The 17382-nt window shown below is 54.1% G+C and overlaps 7 protein-coding genes across 7 annotated transcripts; 3 read left to right on the top strand and 4 right to left on the bottom strand.

The window, feature by feature from the left end:
* Window positions 1-234: 234 nt before the first annotated feature.
* PODANS_4_7780 (uncharacterized protein) lies at window positions 235-822 on the bottom strand (the record flags this gene model as incomplete). The annotated part of the gene is made up of 1 exon (XM_001906020.1): window positions 235-822. One exon carries the CDS (start codon window positions 820-822, stop codon window positions 235-237), a length of 588 nt encoding a protein of 195 aa, XP_001906055.1.
* A 2352-nt stretch (window positions 823-3174) lies between these two features.
* PODANS_4_7790 (uncharacterized protein) lies at window positions 3175-4153 on the top strand (the record flags this gene model as incomplete). Its single annotated transcript, XM_001906019.1, has 2 exons — window positions 3175-3196; window positions 3258-4153. The coding sequence occupies 2 exons, from the start codon at window positions 3175-3177 to the stop codon at window positions 4151-4153; spliced, it is 918 nt and encodes a 305-aa protein (XP_001906054.1).
* An 811-nt stretch (window positions 4154-4964) lies between these two features.
* PODANS_4_7800 (uncharacterized protein) lies at window positions 4965-5894 on the bottom strand (the record flags this gene model as incomplete). Its single annotated transcript, XM_001906018.1, has 1 exon — window positions 4965-5894. One exon carries the CDS (start codon window positions 5892-5894, stop codon window positions 4965-4967), a length of 930 nt encoding a protein of 309 aa, XP_001906053.1.
* A 228-nt stretch (window positions 5895-6122) lies between these two features.
* Window positions 6123-8258, bottom strand: PODANS_4_7810 (uncharacterized protein; the record flags this gene model as incomplete). Its single annotated transcript, XM_001906017.1, has 3 exons — window positions 6123-6434; window positions 6490-7510; window positions 7606-8258. The coding sequence occupies 3 exons, from the start codon at window positions 8256-8258 to the stop codon at window positions 6123-6125; spliced, it is 1986 nt and encodes a 661-aa protein (XP_001906052.1).
* A 1101-nt stretch (window positions 8259-9359) lies between these two features.
* Window positions 9360-12222, top strand: PODANS_4_7820 (uncharacterized protein; the record flags this gene model as incomplete). The annotated part of the gene is made up of 4 exons (XM_001906016.1): window positions 9360-9598; window positions 9662-10467; window positions 10600-10952; window positions 11023-12222. 4 exons carry the CDS (start codon window positions 9360-9362, stop codon window positions 12220-12222), a joined length of 2598 nt encoding a protein of 865 aa, XP_001906051.1.
* Window positions 12223-13034: 812 nt separating this feature from the next.
* On the bottom strand, window positions 13035-14846 carry PODANS_4_7830 (uncharacterized protein; the record flags this gene model as incomplete). Its single annotated transcript, XM_001906015.1, has 1 exon — window positions 13035-14846. The coding sequence occupies one exon, from the start codon at window positions 14844-14846 to the stop codon at window positions 13035-13037; it is 1812 nt and encodes a 603-aa protein (XP_001906050.1).
* Window positions 14847-15920: 1074 nt separating this feature from the next.
* PODANS_4_7840 (uncharacterized protein) lies at window positions 15921-17303 on the top strand (the record flags this gene model as incomplete). Its single annotated transcript, XM_001906014.1, has 1 exon — window positions 15921-17303. The coding sequence occupies one exon, from the start codon at window positions 15921-15923 to the stop codon at window positions 17301-17303; it is 1383 nt and encodes a 460-aa protein (XP_001906049.1).
* Between the last annotated feature and the right edge of the window lie 79 nt (window positions 17304-17382).

Raw genomic sequence — 17382 nt, 5'->3', positions numbered from 1 at the left:
GGTTCGTGGGCAGGTAAGGTAGCTGATGTCAAGGCATAGTTGCGTGATATGCATAGACATGATCGGGTTCACACAAACTGTAAACAAACAATGTCGAGAGGGTAAAGGAGCGTGTTATTCAGCCTATCCAGCTATCCAGTACTGGGTACCAGCCCTAGTACGGTTCATACCAATCCCCCAATCCACCCTTTACTTCAACCCCCACCTCAACTATCAACCACATTAACTTAAAGCTTAAGCATTCGTCCCCCGTCCTCTCCCGGCCCCCTGCCCCTGCGCACCGCCCCTGCCCTGCCCTCCATCCCCCCTTCCAGCACCACCAGAGGGAGCGACATAATCCGGATCCGGGCTCCCGATAGCGTCCGCCTCAGAATCAGTCTCGCCGATAGCGTCCGCCTCTGAATCAGTCTCGCCGATAGCGTCCGCCTCTGAATCTGTCTCGCCGATAGCGTCCGCCTCTGAATCTGTCTCGCCAATGGCGTCGGCTTCGGAATCCGTCTCGCCCTCGGCGTCCATATCGGAATCATGTTGCGGCTGCTGAGGGGAGGGAGAGCGGTCGCTCCCCGAGTCGACCTGCATGGGTGAAGAACGGGGGGAAGACCCATCAGAAAGGGGCCCGGCCGGTTGTTGATATGTGGGATCGGCGGCTTCCGAGGAGCCGCGTTGGGCGCGCTTGGAGAGGGAAGGGGTGATGTGCCTGGGATGAGCAGGGGCGCCGGAGCGGCGGTTGATACTGGAGTGGGAAGACGGGACGGGGGTGGCGACTGAAAAGGAAGCGAGGGAGAGGGCGAGAGTGAGGAGGAGGGGGGTGTTGGTCTTCATCTTGTTGGGTTGGATAAGGGAGGTGTTGGTTATGGTGGGCTGGGTAACCTGTTACCGGAAGATGGATAGTGTGCTGATATTGTTTTTGCTTGAAGGAGTGCGTGATGATGAAGTGGTTTGCCAGAAACCCAAAGAGAAATTAAGATGAAGGAATGCTGAATTGAAAGACACTTGACCGGCAAGTGGATGAGTTGAGAAGGAATGTTGTGATGATGAGAGAAAATCTTCCACTTGAAAGGGGGTGCTGGATGCCCTTTATAGAGATTTTGAGGCTGTTCGGGAGTCTTCATCTTGCCTTATTCTCAAGGGCTTCAGAATATGCTAACGGAACTCAAGATCCAAAACAGCATGGCACGCCGAATACTGGCCGCTACGGAAGCTATCAACATGGTTGAATCGGAGATGATTGTCTCGAGAGCTGGTTAGTGGGAGCAGGGCGCTGATAGATGTGTAGCGATTTTGAAGCTGTCCTAGCCCGTTATCTACCGAACATCTGGTGGTCATCATGGTTGCGACTGGCTTCTGAAATCTGGGGTATCGGAGATAAAAGCGACCTAAACCTGACTTTGGTAGCTATCCCGAGAGGACTACGGCAACGGTCTTGTCAAGGCTGTAGGAGGCTTGGGCCACAGAGCCGCCCAAAGGCAGTAAGTGACCGGGATCACTAGGAACTGGCTTTGCTTTCTACAAAACGTTCCTACTTGAAATCGTCAACATCAGTTTGGTTGAGAGAAGGGTATATCACAGCAAACCATGTCGAAACACCGAAAGCTGTTGAAACAGGATCTGGTTTACCGGCATAAACAATTAGTCTCGAGTAATAAATTATTCGGAGGTCTGGTAAAAATAGTGTTTCATGTAGCCTTGTGGCCAGCTCCTTTGACGTTTTTGGTCATGTTGGCGAAGGAAGTGTTGTTAGCTGACCCCTGTCGATCTGGCGTTGTGGGTCGAGGCACTGGTGGAGCGGAAAGAGGGTCCCGGCCGATGACGTTGTTGGAGACAACTGATGATGGTGACATTTCGCTCTCTCATTGCAAGTTGATGATGCTATTTTTCGAAGGTTTTTTGGGAAGGACTTTTCGGCATGAAATTCGGGTACTGGAAACTACACCTGTCACTTGGAGTATGCCTTAAAGTTTCACAAGGCGTCGGGCGTTCTGGTAGCCTCTCTGTGTCAGGAGTTGGAGCGGCTGTTGTGTTGGAGTTGGTGGAGCAGGGCGGGCGATCGCCAGTGGATATGCATAAGAAGGCTGAGGTTGTGTGTCGACTTACAAGAAGTCGAAAGCCTTCTCATCTGCTCATAGTCCGCACTATGCGAAGCAAAAAGCTGTAGGGAGTAGGCGATGTTCGATACGACGGGCACTGTATCTCTCCAGATCCGGCAGAGGGCCGAACCTCTTGTGATCTCGCCATCAAGCACGGCAAGGCCCGGGTTGCACGCTCACCGCCTGCCCCGCTTTTCGGGAAGGTCGGGGGTCGGCCTCAGCTGACCGACATTCAGTGATGGGAAGTTTACAGATATTCCTCAAGAGGCTTTAGATGATTTTACTTACTCAAAATCTGGAGGAATAGCTGATTTTGACAGTTAGATAGCTACAACAGCAGTAATCCTCAAAGGCATCTGTTTGTCCTGTCTGTTGCAGGTCGGTCGTCATGATGCCATGCCAGTTGGGTGCACCAACTCGTCCACGTCACAAGGACCCTGGTCTTATCGGTAAATGCGGGGGAGGGCCCAGCAGCAAGGTTGGAAGGGTTTGGCAAAACTGAGGACGAAGAGTGCCGGTCACGAAGGGCAAAGACCCAAAGGCGTCAACCATGTGGAATTGAGACAAACAAAGGCGAAACATAAAACCGTGACCATCACGGACTCATTTGCTGCACAAGTCCGCAAAAGTCGACTGGAACTTCCAGTGCTTATTCATCAACTCCGGTTGTGGCAAGAGCTGCGCGGCGAGGCTGGTGTTATCAGACGGACCTGATTGCCCTTGTTCGCCCCACAACAACAAACCACCGAACTGGCTCTGACTGGCCCGTTCTGGCGCCTTCCCTGCACTTCCCTGCCTCTGCCTGGGCCAGAAGGTGGCTCCTGCCCCGGCCTGACACATGAGCTCAGCCACCCCGCGCCCGCCTGCCTTGAACCGGCAGCCCTACTCTCTCTCTATCCTGTTTGCTCATTGACTGACCGACCGACCGACCTATTTAACTTCCGCCCGCTCCCATCCTCCATATCTTTCTCTTTTCCTAAAACCACCACACAACTCACCCTTTTGAGCCAGCCATCAAGAAAGGCCATCCCCATCCATCAACGATATCAACTCTCATCACACAAGAAGCGAACCATCAGTCGCCACGATGCAGATCTTCGTCAAGACTCGTAAGTTGCCTTCCCCGCCCTGTCTTTGACGACCTCGCGGTCGCTAACTCATCTCCCACAGTCACTGGCAAGACCATCACCCTCGAGGTCGAGTCGTCGGATACCATCGACAATGTAAAGGCCAAGATCCAGGATAAGGAGGGCATTCCCCCTGACCAGCAGCGCTTGATCTTTGCCGGCAAGCAGCTCGAGGATGGCCGCACCCTCTCCGATTACAATATCCAGAAGGAGTCTACGCTCCACCTCGTCCTCCGTCTCCGTGGCGGTATGCAAATCTTCGTCAAGACCCTGACCGGCAAGACCATCACCCTTGAGGTGGAATCTTCCGACACCATCGACAACGTCAAGGCGAAAATCCAGGACAAAGAGGGTATCCCACCCGACCAGCAACGTCTTATCTTTGCTGGCAAGCAACTTGAGGATGGTCGCACCCTCTCTGACTACAACATTCAGAAGGAGTCCACCCTTCACCTTGTCCTTCGCCTCCGCGGTGGTATGCAGATCTTTGTCAAGACTTTGACCGGAAAGACCATTACCTTGGAAGTGGAGTCGTCAGACACCATTGACAACGTGAAGGCAAAGATCCAAGACAAGGAGGGCATCCCGCCTGACCAGCAGCGCCTCATTTTCGCTGGCAAGCAGTTGGAGGACGGCCGGACTCTGTCCGACTACAACATTCAAAAGGAGAGCACCCTGCACTTGGTGTTGAGACTTCGTGGTGGCATGCAGATTTTCGTCAAGACCCTCACGGGAAAGACGATCACATTGGAGGTCGAGTCTTCGGATACGATTGATAATGTGAAGGCCAAGATTCAGGACAAGGAGGGTATTCCTCCTGACCAGCAGCGCCTGATTTTTGCTGGCAAGCAGTTGGAGGACGGCCGGACTTTGTCCGATTACAACATCCAGAAGGAGAGCACACTCCATCTGGTGCTCCGTCTCCGTGGTGGACAGTAAGCGGGTTATGGTTATGCATCTGGGATATGAATGAGGCGTTCAGCGTTATGGGTGGTTGACCGACATGGCAGCCAATGGTTTTTTTGGGTTTATCTAAGCATATGACCATCACAATCCATGCCTCAAAAGAAGGCTGTGTTGCAATAAATCATCATGTTTTGGTTTATTACCTTTTGGCCCGATTGCAAGTGAGAATGCCTATGCATAATTGAAATTGTGTCCAGACTTGTCCTTTGATCCCTTCGCGACGATTGCTGTTGGGCAGCACGTTTGTTCTTGGAGTAGCTACGTGTCTCTCAGCTGATCCATTTTGCCACCGATGACTGACGACAACCAACCTCTAATCTCCACACCACTGACCTCCATCATTGTTCCATGATGCTATGATGCTATGATGCTTCAGTCGAGAAGCTGCTTCCAATGGGCCCCGGTCGTGAAGCGAGCTTGGAGAGATTACCCATAATAACACCCATCACGGCGAAAGGCAAGTAAAAAGAATGGCGATAACAAGCGACGCAGGTGAGCGGTCGATGGGTGCTGGCCATGATGGTGAACAACATTGGGGCAAGGGCTCCATAGATTGGATCAAAGGCTGACCTAGATGATAACATCGAGCACATCAGCATCTCAGAGCCTCGTAAGAAGCATCAAACCAGACATTTCGACACACATGTACCTAAAAGGACTTTGATAAGACTAAACAAGGAATAAATTTACATCTCCCCAATCAAATACCTTCGGCCCCCCTTCATCTTGAACCATAAACACTAAAGATAACCACCCTTCACCAGCACATATCCCTCCAACCACCTCAGTACAGCAAAACCTCCATCTCATATTCCTTCCCGGCCTCAAGGGTATGCTCCCTCAACGTCTCGGGCCCACAACTCCCAGTCCCCAACCCGTGATGCCACCAATCCAAATGCACCACCGTCTCCCCTTCCTTCCCCTTATCCTCCAACTCAAAAGGATGCTTCGCCTCGTCCAGCTCCCTTGTCGAATACCTCAACGCGCTAAAATCCCCCATCTCCCTTCCTCCCTTCTGGGCCTGCCAATTCTGCCAATCCACACTCAACAAACTCTTGTTCTCCTTGTTCCTAAACCTGACCCATCTCACATCCGTCCTGTTCCCCGTCTCCTGTGGGAATTCATAATCCGTCATCAGCTCCCCCACCTTCGCACCCCACCACCCAACCAGCTGGCTCATCTTCTTGTCTCTGTACCCCTCCCCTGGGCCCCGTCCAAACCACTCCACACTCTCAACCCCCTTGAGCTTCGTCACCAGTCCCAGTCGCCCCCATGCTCTGGGGAGCAGGGCCCCTGTAGGCTTCGCCTCCACCTTGATAGCAACATCATGCCCGCCCAACATGTACGTAATCTTCAACTCCAAAGCCCAGTTCAACACCGGAGGCGCCATCCGTCCCTTGACCACAATCTCCGTCGCTGCTCCCTCATGCAACTCCTTCCACGTCGCCTCCACTAAATGAAACTTCGCCTGGTGCAACCGTCTGTTAAACCAGTTCCTGCCAAAGTCGCATCCCCGATCATTGTCCGTCATGGCGCGATAAATCTCAAACCCCAGCGGCTCGGCCAGGATATTCTCATCAGACTGCTTCGGATTTTTCCAGCTCACCAGTTGACCGATAGTAAGGTCAAAATCCCACGAGATCCCCCCCGACCCAACGATGGAGAGCAGTGACGGGTTGATCAAACTAGTCTTGACGGCCCCAATCCGCTTCATTTTCAGGGGCAGCGTCTGCAACTGCTTTGGAGGGTGAACCGCAACTTGACCTGTGGCAACAAGATGACCGGCATCTCCCCACATGCCCGTTGGCGCGGCCAGTCGAAACTCCAGTGTCAAATGAGATAATGGCCGTGTAGAGGAGGGGAGTTCAATGCGAATGATGCCTTCAGAATGGGGTTTGATGCCTGATGACAGTCAGCTTGATTCGCCACCATACAACCAGAACTACTCACCTTTTGGAACTTCTACCATGCCGAGGTTATAGGAGCCCGAGCCGTCTACCCACGACAAATGGCATATCAAATGATCAAGGGTAAGGAAATCGTATCGGTTGACAATTCGGACGAGACCACCCTTCTCAATGCCCAATGTTTGGACAGGTTCGATGGCTTTCTTGTACTCAATGAGACCGGGGGTCGGAGTATGGTTAGAGAAACAGAGTCCGTCAAGAACAAAGTTGTAATCGTTGGGGTCGTCACCAAAGTCACCGCCGTATCCCATGTACTCCTTGCCGTCCTTGGTCTTGGTTCTCAGACCCTGTGTGGATGTTAGGTGTTTGTGAAGAAACATACCAAACCAGGACTGCACTCACATGGTTAGCCCACTCCCACACAAAACCACCCATGAGTCTCGGGTACTTGTAGAACAAGTCAATGTACTCCTTGATAGCACCTGGCCCATTTCCCATCGCATGAATGTACTCGCACAGAACAACAGGCTTGTCCCACGAGCGGTCCTTTGCATACTTCTCCGTGTCTTGTATGGAGTGATACATTCTGCTGATAACATCTGCGGACTCGGCTCTCCAATCACCCTCGTAGTGGATAAGCCTACTCTTGTCAAGGCTCTTGATGAACTTGTACATGGCCCTGTGGTTGCGGCCATAGCCAGACTCGTTGCCCAGAGACCAGAGGATGATGCTTGGGCGGTTGAAGTCCCGCATGACCATCTGGCGAGCACGATCAATGTAGGCTTCCTCCCAATCCGGATTGTCGGATGTGAGCTTGTTACCATCCACACCCACAACAAACAAGCCATGACACTCGAGGTCGCACTCGTCCAAGATCCACAAGCCAAGCTCATCTGCCAGTTCGTACAGCCGGGGGTCATTGATGTAATGAGAAGTTCGGATGGCGTTGATGTTGTGCCTCTTCATGAGCAGGAGGTCCTCCTTCAAAAAGTCAAAGGGAACTGCCCGTCCATGGTCAGGATGATGTTCATGTCTGTTGACACCGCGGAGCTTGATAGGTTGTCCGTTGACACAAAAGACTCCATCAATGAGTTCAACTTTGCGGAAGCCAACCCGTTCAGCAAGGGAACAACCAGGCATCGAAAGAGCGAGCTGGTACAAATAGGGGGTTTCGGCCGTCCATTTGTGGGGATTCTTGACATGGACATCAAAGTGTATCGTTCCCTCGCCGGCCTTTGTCTTTCTCGCAATCTCGACATTGTCCGCATCCAAGAGACTCAGGGTGACATTAGCGTCGGAGTTAAGTTTGACCCCTACATGGAGTGTTGCATCTTTGTACTTGTTGTGTAACTCAGTCTGGATCTGAACGTCCTCAAAGTGCGTCTTGGGAAATTTGTGCAGCCAAACATCTCGAAAGATGCCACTGAGCCACCATTGATCCTGTGGAGGGGTTAGATAACAGATTTGGGAGAGATATAGGGACGACTGACTTGGTCTTCGATGTAGCTCCCGTCACACCGTTGGTAAACCTCGACCGAGAGAACATTGATGTCTTCAAAACGGACAAATTGTGTGATATCAAATTCACTTGGATTCCTGGAGCCCTGGGAGTAGCCAACCTGTTGGTGGTTGACCCAGACGGTAAAGGCAGCATCGACACCTTCGAAACGTAGCCTAAGCTGATGGCCCTTATCCTGTTGGTCAAGCGAGAATTGGGTTACATAGCGGCCACATTCATTGTCATCAATTGGTACGTGAGGAACATTGACAGGCCAGGGAAAGTTCAGGTTGGTGTACTGTGGCCCTTTGCCGTGGCCTTGGAGCTGCCACATTCCGGGTACAGCGACGGGTACCCATTCGGGTGTGTCTGCCAGCTGCACGGGAGACTGCTTGTGGAAGTCGACAGGACCCTGCAGTGGTGACCTGGCAAGATTGAAGAGCCATTTTCCGGACAGGAGCTGTGCTTTGGAGAGAGAGACATCGCGAGATAAGGCATCCCAGGCGTTTTGGTACAGGAAGAAGTGGGCTCTGGGCGGCAGGGTGTTCCGGTGGATGATCCTGAGGTTATTCCAGTCCGGAGTAGACGGCGGGAGTTTGCGATCTTGGTTTGGCCCCAGGCCGGAGGAGGGTGCCTCTCCCAGGGGCGCGGAGGGGACGTTTCCATGAGACATCGGAGCAATTGCCTCGTCAAGATGCACCGGGCATTCGATGTGGGGGATGGAAGCCAAGGAACAGTGGACGTTGAGTATCTTATGGAGTCATGCAAAAGGAGAGCAGAGAGACGATGGCAAAGGACTAAGTTGAATGACGACAGAGGGGAACGGAGGTCACATCTCGAGCTTGTCACTGGAAGAAGCTGTTGTCCTCCAACGGGTTTGTCCGAGGAAGGAAGCACGATTCAGGTCACCTGGCACCTGCAACCATTACCCCACACCTTGATCAATCTGGGGAAGCAGCAAATGCGGGGGATGCTTCATGTGAACCACAGTCTTGGCGGCCATGGCCTGCGGGTTAGGGTTGTGCGTTTCTCCCTCATTCAACCATCATCACCACCAATCGCCAACTTCCTTCATCTTACATGTACTCTGTCATCTCAAAGTGTCCTTAATTCTGGGCCTATTTTACATGTGTACTGCGGCTTGATATTTCGATCTGTTTCATACAAACTGCTCGCCGATATTGCCTCCCATCCATCGCATGTGTTGTCGAAAACCGTACATTTTGCAACACCAGACCTCTCTTATTTCACGCCCCCCCGGATCTAGATCCAGCTGCTTGTCCGCTCACCGTCTCTCGGCCAGATGATCTCGATCAGGCACCGTCCGCCACCGTTGTACCGCAGATTCTCGCCGCTGCACCAGGGCACCCTGGAAACACGGAGGGAGATGCTCCTGGTGCGCCTAAAGCAGCGTCGTATCGACGGCAACTCGGGAGTGGTGGACGACAACGTCCATTTCCAGGTTCGATCATGACTGGCGAGCGGGACTAGCTGGGGTTGGTTGGTATTTTTGGCCTCTCCACCACAAACCATGGTCCTGGACCACAGCTTCAATTTGCACCAAGTGGTACGTCCTGTCGGAATGTCGACGGGAAGACGGCCAGAGCCATCGGATGGTCCTCGATGGACCGCCAAGTGGCCCCATATCCCTCGGATGGAGGGCAAGAAAGTGTTGATATATTAACTGCCATGCATCCCGCCTCTGTTGACGTGCTTGGGGCTCTGCTCGGTGCGCGCCTGCAACACTTCTTCAACCGACGTCCTCTCTGCGGCCATGAAGGTCTTGTCGCTCGTCCACCTGCTTGTGGCTGCTGTGGCTGCTCCTGCTGCCGCCGAGTTCTTGTGGAAGAATGTGAACATTGGTGGCGGTGGTGGCTTCGTCCCCGGTATCGTCTTTCACCCGACTACTCCTGGGGTGGCTTATGCCAGGACCGACATTGGTGGTCTTTACAGGCTGAACCCTGACGACTCCTGGACTCCCATCACCGATAGCCTTGGCACTGATGAAAGATGGTAGGTTGTCTTCCGGGACTGAGTGTTTTTAGAGTCGGAAATATCTGACATCTCGTGAGATAGGGGCCATTGGGGCATCGATGCTGTCGCCCTGGACCCTCAGGAGCCAAACAGAGTCTATGCGGCGGTGGGCATGTACACCACAAACTGGGATCCCAACCCGGGCGCCATCATCCGCAGTGACGACAAGGGAGCCACGTGGGTGTCTACCGACCTGCCTTTCAAGGTGGGCGGCAACATGCCTGGCCGTGGTATGGGCGAGAGGTTGGCTGTCGATCCCGCCAACTCCAACATCATCTACTTTGGTGCTCGCAGTGGAAATGGGCTGTGGAAGAGTACCGACGGTGGTGCCACCTTCTCCAAGGTGACCTCTTTCACCAACGCGGGATCCTACATCGTGGACCCCAGCGACCTCTATGGTTACAACGGAGACAAGATCGGTCTCACCTTTGTCACCTTCGATTCGACCTCGAGCGTCAGAAATGGCGCCACCTCGCGCATCTTCGTCGGTACTGCTGACAACACCACTGCTTCCGTCTATGTTTCCGACGATGCTGGTGCCACCTGGGCCCCGGTCGCCGGCCAGCCTACGAAGTACTTCCCTCACAAGTGCAAGCTTCAGCCAACCGAGAAGGCTTTGTACTTCACTTACAGCGACGGAGCTGGTCCGTATGATGGTACTTCTGGCGGTGTGCACCGCTACGACCTCACCACTAGCACCTGGAAGGACATCACCCCCGTCTCTGGCGGTGATCTCTTCTACGGCTTTGGCGGCTTGGGTCTTGACATGAAGAAGCCTGGCACGCTTGTCGTGGCTAGCTTGAACTCCTGGTGGCCGGACGCCCAACTTTTCCGTTCTACCGACTCTGGTGAGACCTGGTCTCCTCTCTGGGAGTGGGCTGGGTATCCCGACATGAACCTGTACTATAGCATTCATGTGAGCTTATGCGTCTTTTTTTAACCCATTGGCCTCGTACTAATAATCCTCCAGACTGATAAAGCACCCTGGATCAACACCGGCTTTCTCTCTCAGGACAGCAAGCGCCTGGGATGGATGATTGAGGCCCTCGAGATCAACCCCCATGACAGCGACCACTGGCTGTACGGCACTGGTTTGACCCTTTTCGGTGGCCACGATTTGACCAAGTGGGATACCACCCGCAACATCACCATCCACTCTCTTGCTGCCGGTATCGAGGAGATGGCTGTCCTTGGCCTTGCATCTGCCCCCGGCGGTTCCGAGCTTCTCGCCGCTGTTGGTGACAACAACGGTTTTACCTTTAAGGAGGCCGCCGATCTCTTGACTTCTCCTCAGACCCCCTGGATGAACCCCATGTGGACCAGTGCCACTGACGTTGGTAAGTGGCAGAGACCATCCATACAGGAGCTTCACTAACAAGTGAACAGACTACGCCGGCAACAAGCCCAACCAAGTCGTCCGCGTGGGCAACTCCCCTGGCTCTCCCCAGATCGCCATCTCCACCGACGGCGGCCTCACCTGGTCCCCCCACTACGGCGCCAGCAACACCGACCACAGCGGCACCCTCGCCTACTCGGCCGATGCCTCCACCGTCCTCTGGTCCTCCGGCAACGCCGGCGTCCTCCGCTTCCACACCTCCACCGCAACCACCTACAACCCCGGCTCTGTCGTCCCCTCGGCTGACTCGGCCGAGGGCATCTTCACGCCCGTCGACTCCCTCCCCTCGGGCGCCGTCATCGCAGCCGACAAGCGGAACAACTCCATCTTCTACGCCGGCTTCGAAGGGACCCTCTACCGCAGCTTGGACGGCGGCGCCACGTTCTTGACAGTAGCCGTCGACCCCAGAAGCAGCACCACATCCATGACTGTCGTGGCCATCAAGGATATGGTCGCCCACCCCATCGTCGCTGGTGAAGTCTGGGTTTCCACCAACATCGGTCTCCTCCGCAGCACTGACTACGGCCTCAACTACGCCCAGGTTGGAGAGGGCAGCATCACCAACACGGAGCAGTTCGCCTTCGGTCTCGGTGAGGGAGGGTCGAAGTGGAATATTTATGCTTTCGGCTACGGCTTGAATGGACCGAGGTTGTATGCCAGCTCAGATAATGGAGAGTCGTGGGTCGATATCCAGGGGCTGCAAGGATTTGGGGCTATCGGTGCGAATAGGGTTGTGGGAAGTGCCAGTGTGGAGGGGCAGGTTTATGTGGGCACCAATGGGAGGGGTGTGATGTTTGCAAAGGGGGTTGTGGAGGGTGGTGACCCGGGTAACGGAGGTGGGGAGGATAGCGACGATGATGAGGAGGAGTGGTGTGATGCTACTACGACGACGAGTGCTGTGCCGACGACTTCGTCCGTGGTGATCCCTACGACTATAAGCACGACGTTGGTTACTAGTGTCAGGCCTACGACTGTCTCTACCTCTTCGAGGGTTACCACTACCAGCACGTCTTCCACCTCGACCAGAATCAGCACCACCAGCACTTCCACCAGATTCACCACCACCAGCTCGGCGCCCATCACTCAACCGACTGAGCGTGCGAAGAGGTGGGGACAGTGCGGCGGGATCAACTGGACTGGACCGAAGGAGTGCGAGGCCCCATGGACGTGCCAGAAGCTTAATGATTGGTACTTTCAGTGCTTGTAAACACTGAGTCGTTGTCATCATGAGGGAGGTTTTCCACATTTAGCAGTAAAAAGAGTGAGTAGCAATGGTGAGATGCAATGAAATATAACATCTCAGTTGCAGTATTTTGGGAGTCTGATCTGATGAATGACGTGAGCGGGGATGAAAGATAAGTCGAAGATGGGAGATGGGATGGCAGCTGCACGCCAAGGCCCGGCCCGATCTGCAACAGGGGTTCCCCAGATTGATGCCAAGAATGACGTTCGTAGGGGGGGAGGGGGAGGGGACAGAAGAGTAGATTGAAGGGATATCAAGTGCAGGAAACTAGACATGTAGGAGACAATAGCGTGTAGATGGATGTCAGCAAGGGGATATATATATATATGATCGAAGGGAGTAGAAGGCTCGATTAAAAAATATCGAAGATGAATTGTAGGTAAGGAGCTGTGCTCCATGATAAGCTCTGTGTTGAGGTCACCAAGGGACTTTTGTTCCATATCACGCTTCACTAGATTCCCGCCGCAAGGTAACACATCTTCAACCTAGAAGTGGTTTCTCATTACTGTTATTTACCATCCAAAAACCAAGCCAACAGGATATCCAGCGAAATAAAGTCGTTAATCCCCCACTATCCTCCGCTGTATGCTGTGATGTACCTAAGGCATATGAACTATAGTACTCTATAATATGCAAGTTATGCGCCCAATGTTACTTCCCTCTCCGTGTATATATATCCAAAAATGCTGCTGCTCTCGTGTGATCTTGCACACAATCAATCACATCACGGCGGGTGACCGGCCACGTGTATGTATGTACACGTGTGTGCCACCCTATCATTTATCCCAAGAATACAACTTGTAAAAAAACTCGTCTTTCTCCTCCTCAGGGGTATCCTCATAATCCTTTCTCCAGCTCTCGGGCAAGATCTCCCCCCACCACGTCGCAAACTCCATCCTCTGCCCCGGCGGCATTCTTGTATTCGCCCAGTTATTCCCACTCTTCCCCGCCCTCTTCCCCCCAACGCGCAGGACTTGCATCTCCCTCACACCGCAAAACAACCCCGGCCTCCCAACGCGAGTAACAACCTCCCAGTCCTTTCCGTTCCAAATCTCCTCCTCAAAGGTCTCCCCTGGCTGCACCGTCCTCCAAGGGTTCTGCGCCACCGGCTCAAACAGCCTGGTCTGAAGGTCATAAATGATCCTGATCAGCTTCTCCCACACCCTCACGACATGAATCATCTTAAACACCCCCTCCTCATACGCCACACGAATATAAGGATTGACATAAATCCCGCTCTCACTCCCCTTCATCGCCCCAGCCGGTAAATCCCCCTGCCTCTTCGCCGCCTCGGTCAAATCCGCCGAAAACAAACAACACTCACACGCATCATAATACGCCCCGGGCTCATGCCTGAACCTCACCGGTCCCGTCACAGCAGCATCAGCATCAGCACGAGTATGATTCCCCGGATCAATCGTATGTCCCGCCACCACCCACTCCTCCCACGCTTTTCCTCTTGGTTTTTCCTCCTCCACATTCTGAACATACCTCCCCTGCATAGCCATCATGCCCCCCCAGCAACTCTTCACTCGCACCGCATCCTTACTCTCGAGAACATCCTTCCGGGACAGCCCCCTCCCCCTCTCCCCAAAAAAGGGATAGATGGCCTGGTAGCTCGCGTACCCGTCCGCGTCGCGCATGGCGTAGATGTCGTACATTCTATGTCCGAACCAGAAATCCATCGCGCACGCGGCGACATAGGCCGCCCGTCCAGTTTGCTTGTCTACATTCGTCCCGAACAGCAAATTCGCCGCGTCAATGGGGTCAAAAACGATGTCGTTCAAAAACAGAACCTTGTCAAACTTTCTGACCCCGTTGATCCTATCCTCCTTTGTCCTCTGATCCAGCGGTCTCAGGGCCCGGTTTCGAAGTTCGGCTAGGTAGGCGACCCGCTTTACTCGGGGTGTGCCGTCGGGGAGGAGGACGGTGGGGAAGTTATCCAGGGAAACGTGGTCGTCGGATGTGACGGCGTGTTTGCAGGGTACACGGGATTTGAGCTTCTCGAGCGCGGCTTTGCCCTTTGGGCCGGAGTCGTTTTCGTAGATTGACAGGAACACGTTGTCGGGGCCGAGGATGCGGATGAGGCGGAGGAGGCGGTCGGAGAAGGGGCCTGAGGCGAGCTTGCCGTTTTTGTCGTAGAGGATTGTGGCGATGAAGACTTGCTCGTTGAAGAGGTTTGCGCAGCCTTCGCGGGGGGAGGTGCCGCGGCAGGCGTGGAGGGTTTGGGAGTAGTGTATTGGGGGGTTGTTGTAGGACGGCAGAAAGATGGGGGTGAGGATGAGGATCGAGGTGAGGAAGAGGAGGAGGATGAGGATCGAGGTGAGGAAGAGGAGGAGGGATTTGAGGAGGAGGATGAGGGGTCGGGGGGTCGCGCGCCAGGCTGTTCGGCGGAGGAGGCGGAGGCGGGAGAGGAAGCGTTGGGCTTTGAGGAGGTAGGGTTTGGTGGGGGTGATGTATTTGGTGTGGAGGTGGGTTAGGTTGCGGTGGTGGTTGTCCCAGCTGGAGCGGCGGAGGAATTCGTGGGTTTCATGGTCGTCTGAGTCGGTGTCGTAGAGACAGTGGTCGTAGTTGATGGGGTCTTTCATTTTTTTTGCTTTTGTGTCTACTGGGTGAGGGAGAGTAACGAGGGCATGTCGTTGGACATGGGAGGCGGGGGGGGGGGGGGGCCAAAAATATTTACAGAACAAAAAAAAGAGACTCTTATAAAATCGAGTCGAGGTAAGGGAGAAAGAGGAAATGCGGCGTTGGAAAAGGGAACGGGTCTTTTTTTCAGCGGCTGTACAACGGGGATAGCCTTGTCCAATTGATCGCCAGCTGAGTCGGTTTTGAAGGTGAGGGGAGTACAAGGCGGACGAGATGGACTATATAGTAACTTGGGCGCATCACACCGCTTGGCCACCACCACCCAGCCAGGCCTGCCCAGTGGAGGATCTCGTAAGAAGAATTGGCATCACTTTCCGACATCCGATCATCCCCCCAGTTGTGGTTACACGTTGGGCACGACGCGTAGCCGTTCTTTCTCCACGAAGAACCAACATCTGGAAAACCGGCACTCTCTTCTTTTCAACATTTGGCAATTGGAGCATTTTCCTTGCACTGCCGTCGGGTACGCCACTCTCTTCCTTGGCCGGTGTCTTGGCATCAGCCGAAACATCCAACAGTTTGCAGCAGCGGATCCCCTTGTCGGGGAGAGACAGCGCTATTCCCTTCTGGAACTAGCCGAGAGAATGTTAAGCTCATGCAGAAGCACGGGCTACAGAAGCTTTGGATGGACCCTTGTGGCTGGTCTGGACTGGCCTATGCTAGATGGGTAAATTATGAAGTGGCTCCAGAGGGTAAACGACGGGGACCAGGTACAACATTTGTTTTTCTTTTCCAGTTGAGCAATCACAAAGGCGCGCGGCCATGGAGCGCCAGATGAGCATCTCGCGATAGCTTTCCAGAGCTGGTCCTCAGTCTTTTTTTCTGTCTTGTCGTTCCCTCTCTCTGTCATTCTCCGCCAGTTCTCGGCAGATCGATATATACCCCTTCGCTACCGGGTGACCGCCAATTACGATTATATACCACTCCTCCCGACGACGACAACTACAACGACGACAGTTCCCTCACAACAAAACCAGAAAAAAAATCCTCAAATCCCAACCTCCTGACCCATCAAAATGCTCTTCCCCCCATTAACACGCCCCCGCGGCCCCCTCCGCACCCTCCTAACCCGCCTCCACCCCTACCGCATCCCCCTCACCCTCCTCCTCCTCGCCCTCCTCACCGAAGTCTACCTCCACAACTCCTACTACACCATCCACCACCCCGCCCGCGACCTCGACGTCCCCTTTTACACCTCATGCCAGGAACCCGACCTCTCCCCCTCGGCGCCCCGCGAAGCCGCAGCAATAGTAATGCTCGCCCGCAACCACGAAGTCGAAAAAGCCCTTCGTACCGTAATCTCGATAGAAACACACTTCAACCGCTGGTTCCACTACCCCATCGTCTTCCTCAACGACGAGGACTGGGACCCGGAATTTGTCTCAACCATGAACGAGACCGTCTCGGGCGGCGCAAAGTTCGAGGTCATACCCAAGGAAGAATGGGGCTTCCCCGCGAATATAAACCAAGACCGCGCTCGAGAGGCGATCAACAGGCAGGGCCAACAGGGGGTGTTGTACGGTGGGCTGGAATCATACCACCACATGTGCAGGTTTTATTCGGGCAAATTTTACACGCTAAAGGCGCTGAGGGAGTACAAATGGTACTGGCGGATTGAACCGGACGTGGAATTCTACTGCGCGCTGACGTACGACCCGTTTGTGGAGATGGCCAAGCATGAAAAGGTGTACGGGTTTACCGTCGCGCTGCCTAAGGAGCCGGCGACGTGCCCGGGGTTGTTTCGGGCGGTGGCTGACTGGAAGGAGGAGCAGGATTATCGGACCACCGAGCTGTGGAAGGCGATGGTGAGCCCGAGCTGGCTGCCTTGGCCGATCAGGAAAATGATGAGCGGGTTGGGGCATAGGGACGGGCGTGGGGACGGGTGGAATTTGTGCCATTACTGGAGCAATTTCGAGATTGCGAGTTTGGACTTTTTCAGGAGTAATGCTTATCAGGATTTGTTTGAGAGGTTGGACGAGAGGGGGGGGTTTTATGAGGAGAGGGTGAGTACCCTAACCCCCTTTTTCCGACTTGGAAAGAATTTGATGCTGATCATGAGAAAACAGTGGGGAGATGCACCGGTGCATTCGCTCGCGCTGGCGATGCTACTTGATTCGCACAAGGTTCACCACTTTGAGGATATTGGGTATAGGCATGATTGGTACTTCCAATGTCCTGCCAACGCTCCGGGAGGACAGTTACTGCAGAGCGAAGTCCTGGGGGGGCCGGCGTTTGAAGTTCGAGAAGAGAGGGAGGATGGGATTGGGTGTCGGTGTGAGTGCGATGGCAGCCGGACGAGGAACCATGCGAGTTATTGCCTGAACCGGTTGTACGCAGCCAAACAAGAGCAAGAGGTTGGGGACGTTGGGGTGGGTGAGGAGGTTGGTGGGCTTAGGTAGGGGGGGGGGGGGGGGGGGTGGTTGAGAGGTAAATATTGTTTTAATTTTTGATGTACATGAAAAAGAGCATGGTGGTTTC

The sequence above is a fragment of the Podospora anserina genome, chromosome 4 (genome assembly GCF_000226545.1).
Source record: "Podospora anserina S mat+ genomic DNA chromosome 4, supercontig 4".
NCBI lineage: Eukaryota > Fungi > Ascomycota > Sordariomycetes > Sordariales > Podosporaceae > Podospora > Podospora anserina.
Note: the sequence above shows the minus strand (reverse complement) of the source record. Positions and strands in the feature narration are given on the sequence as shown.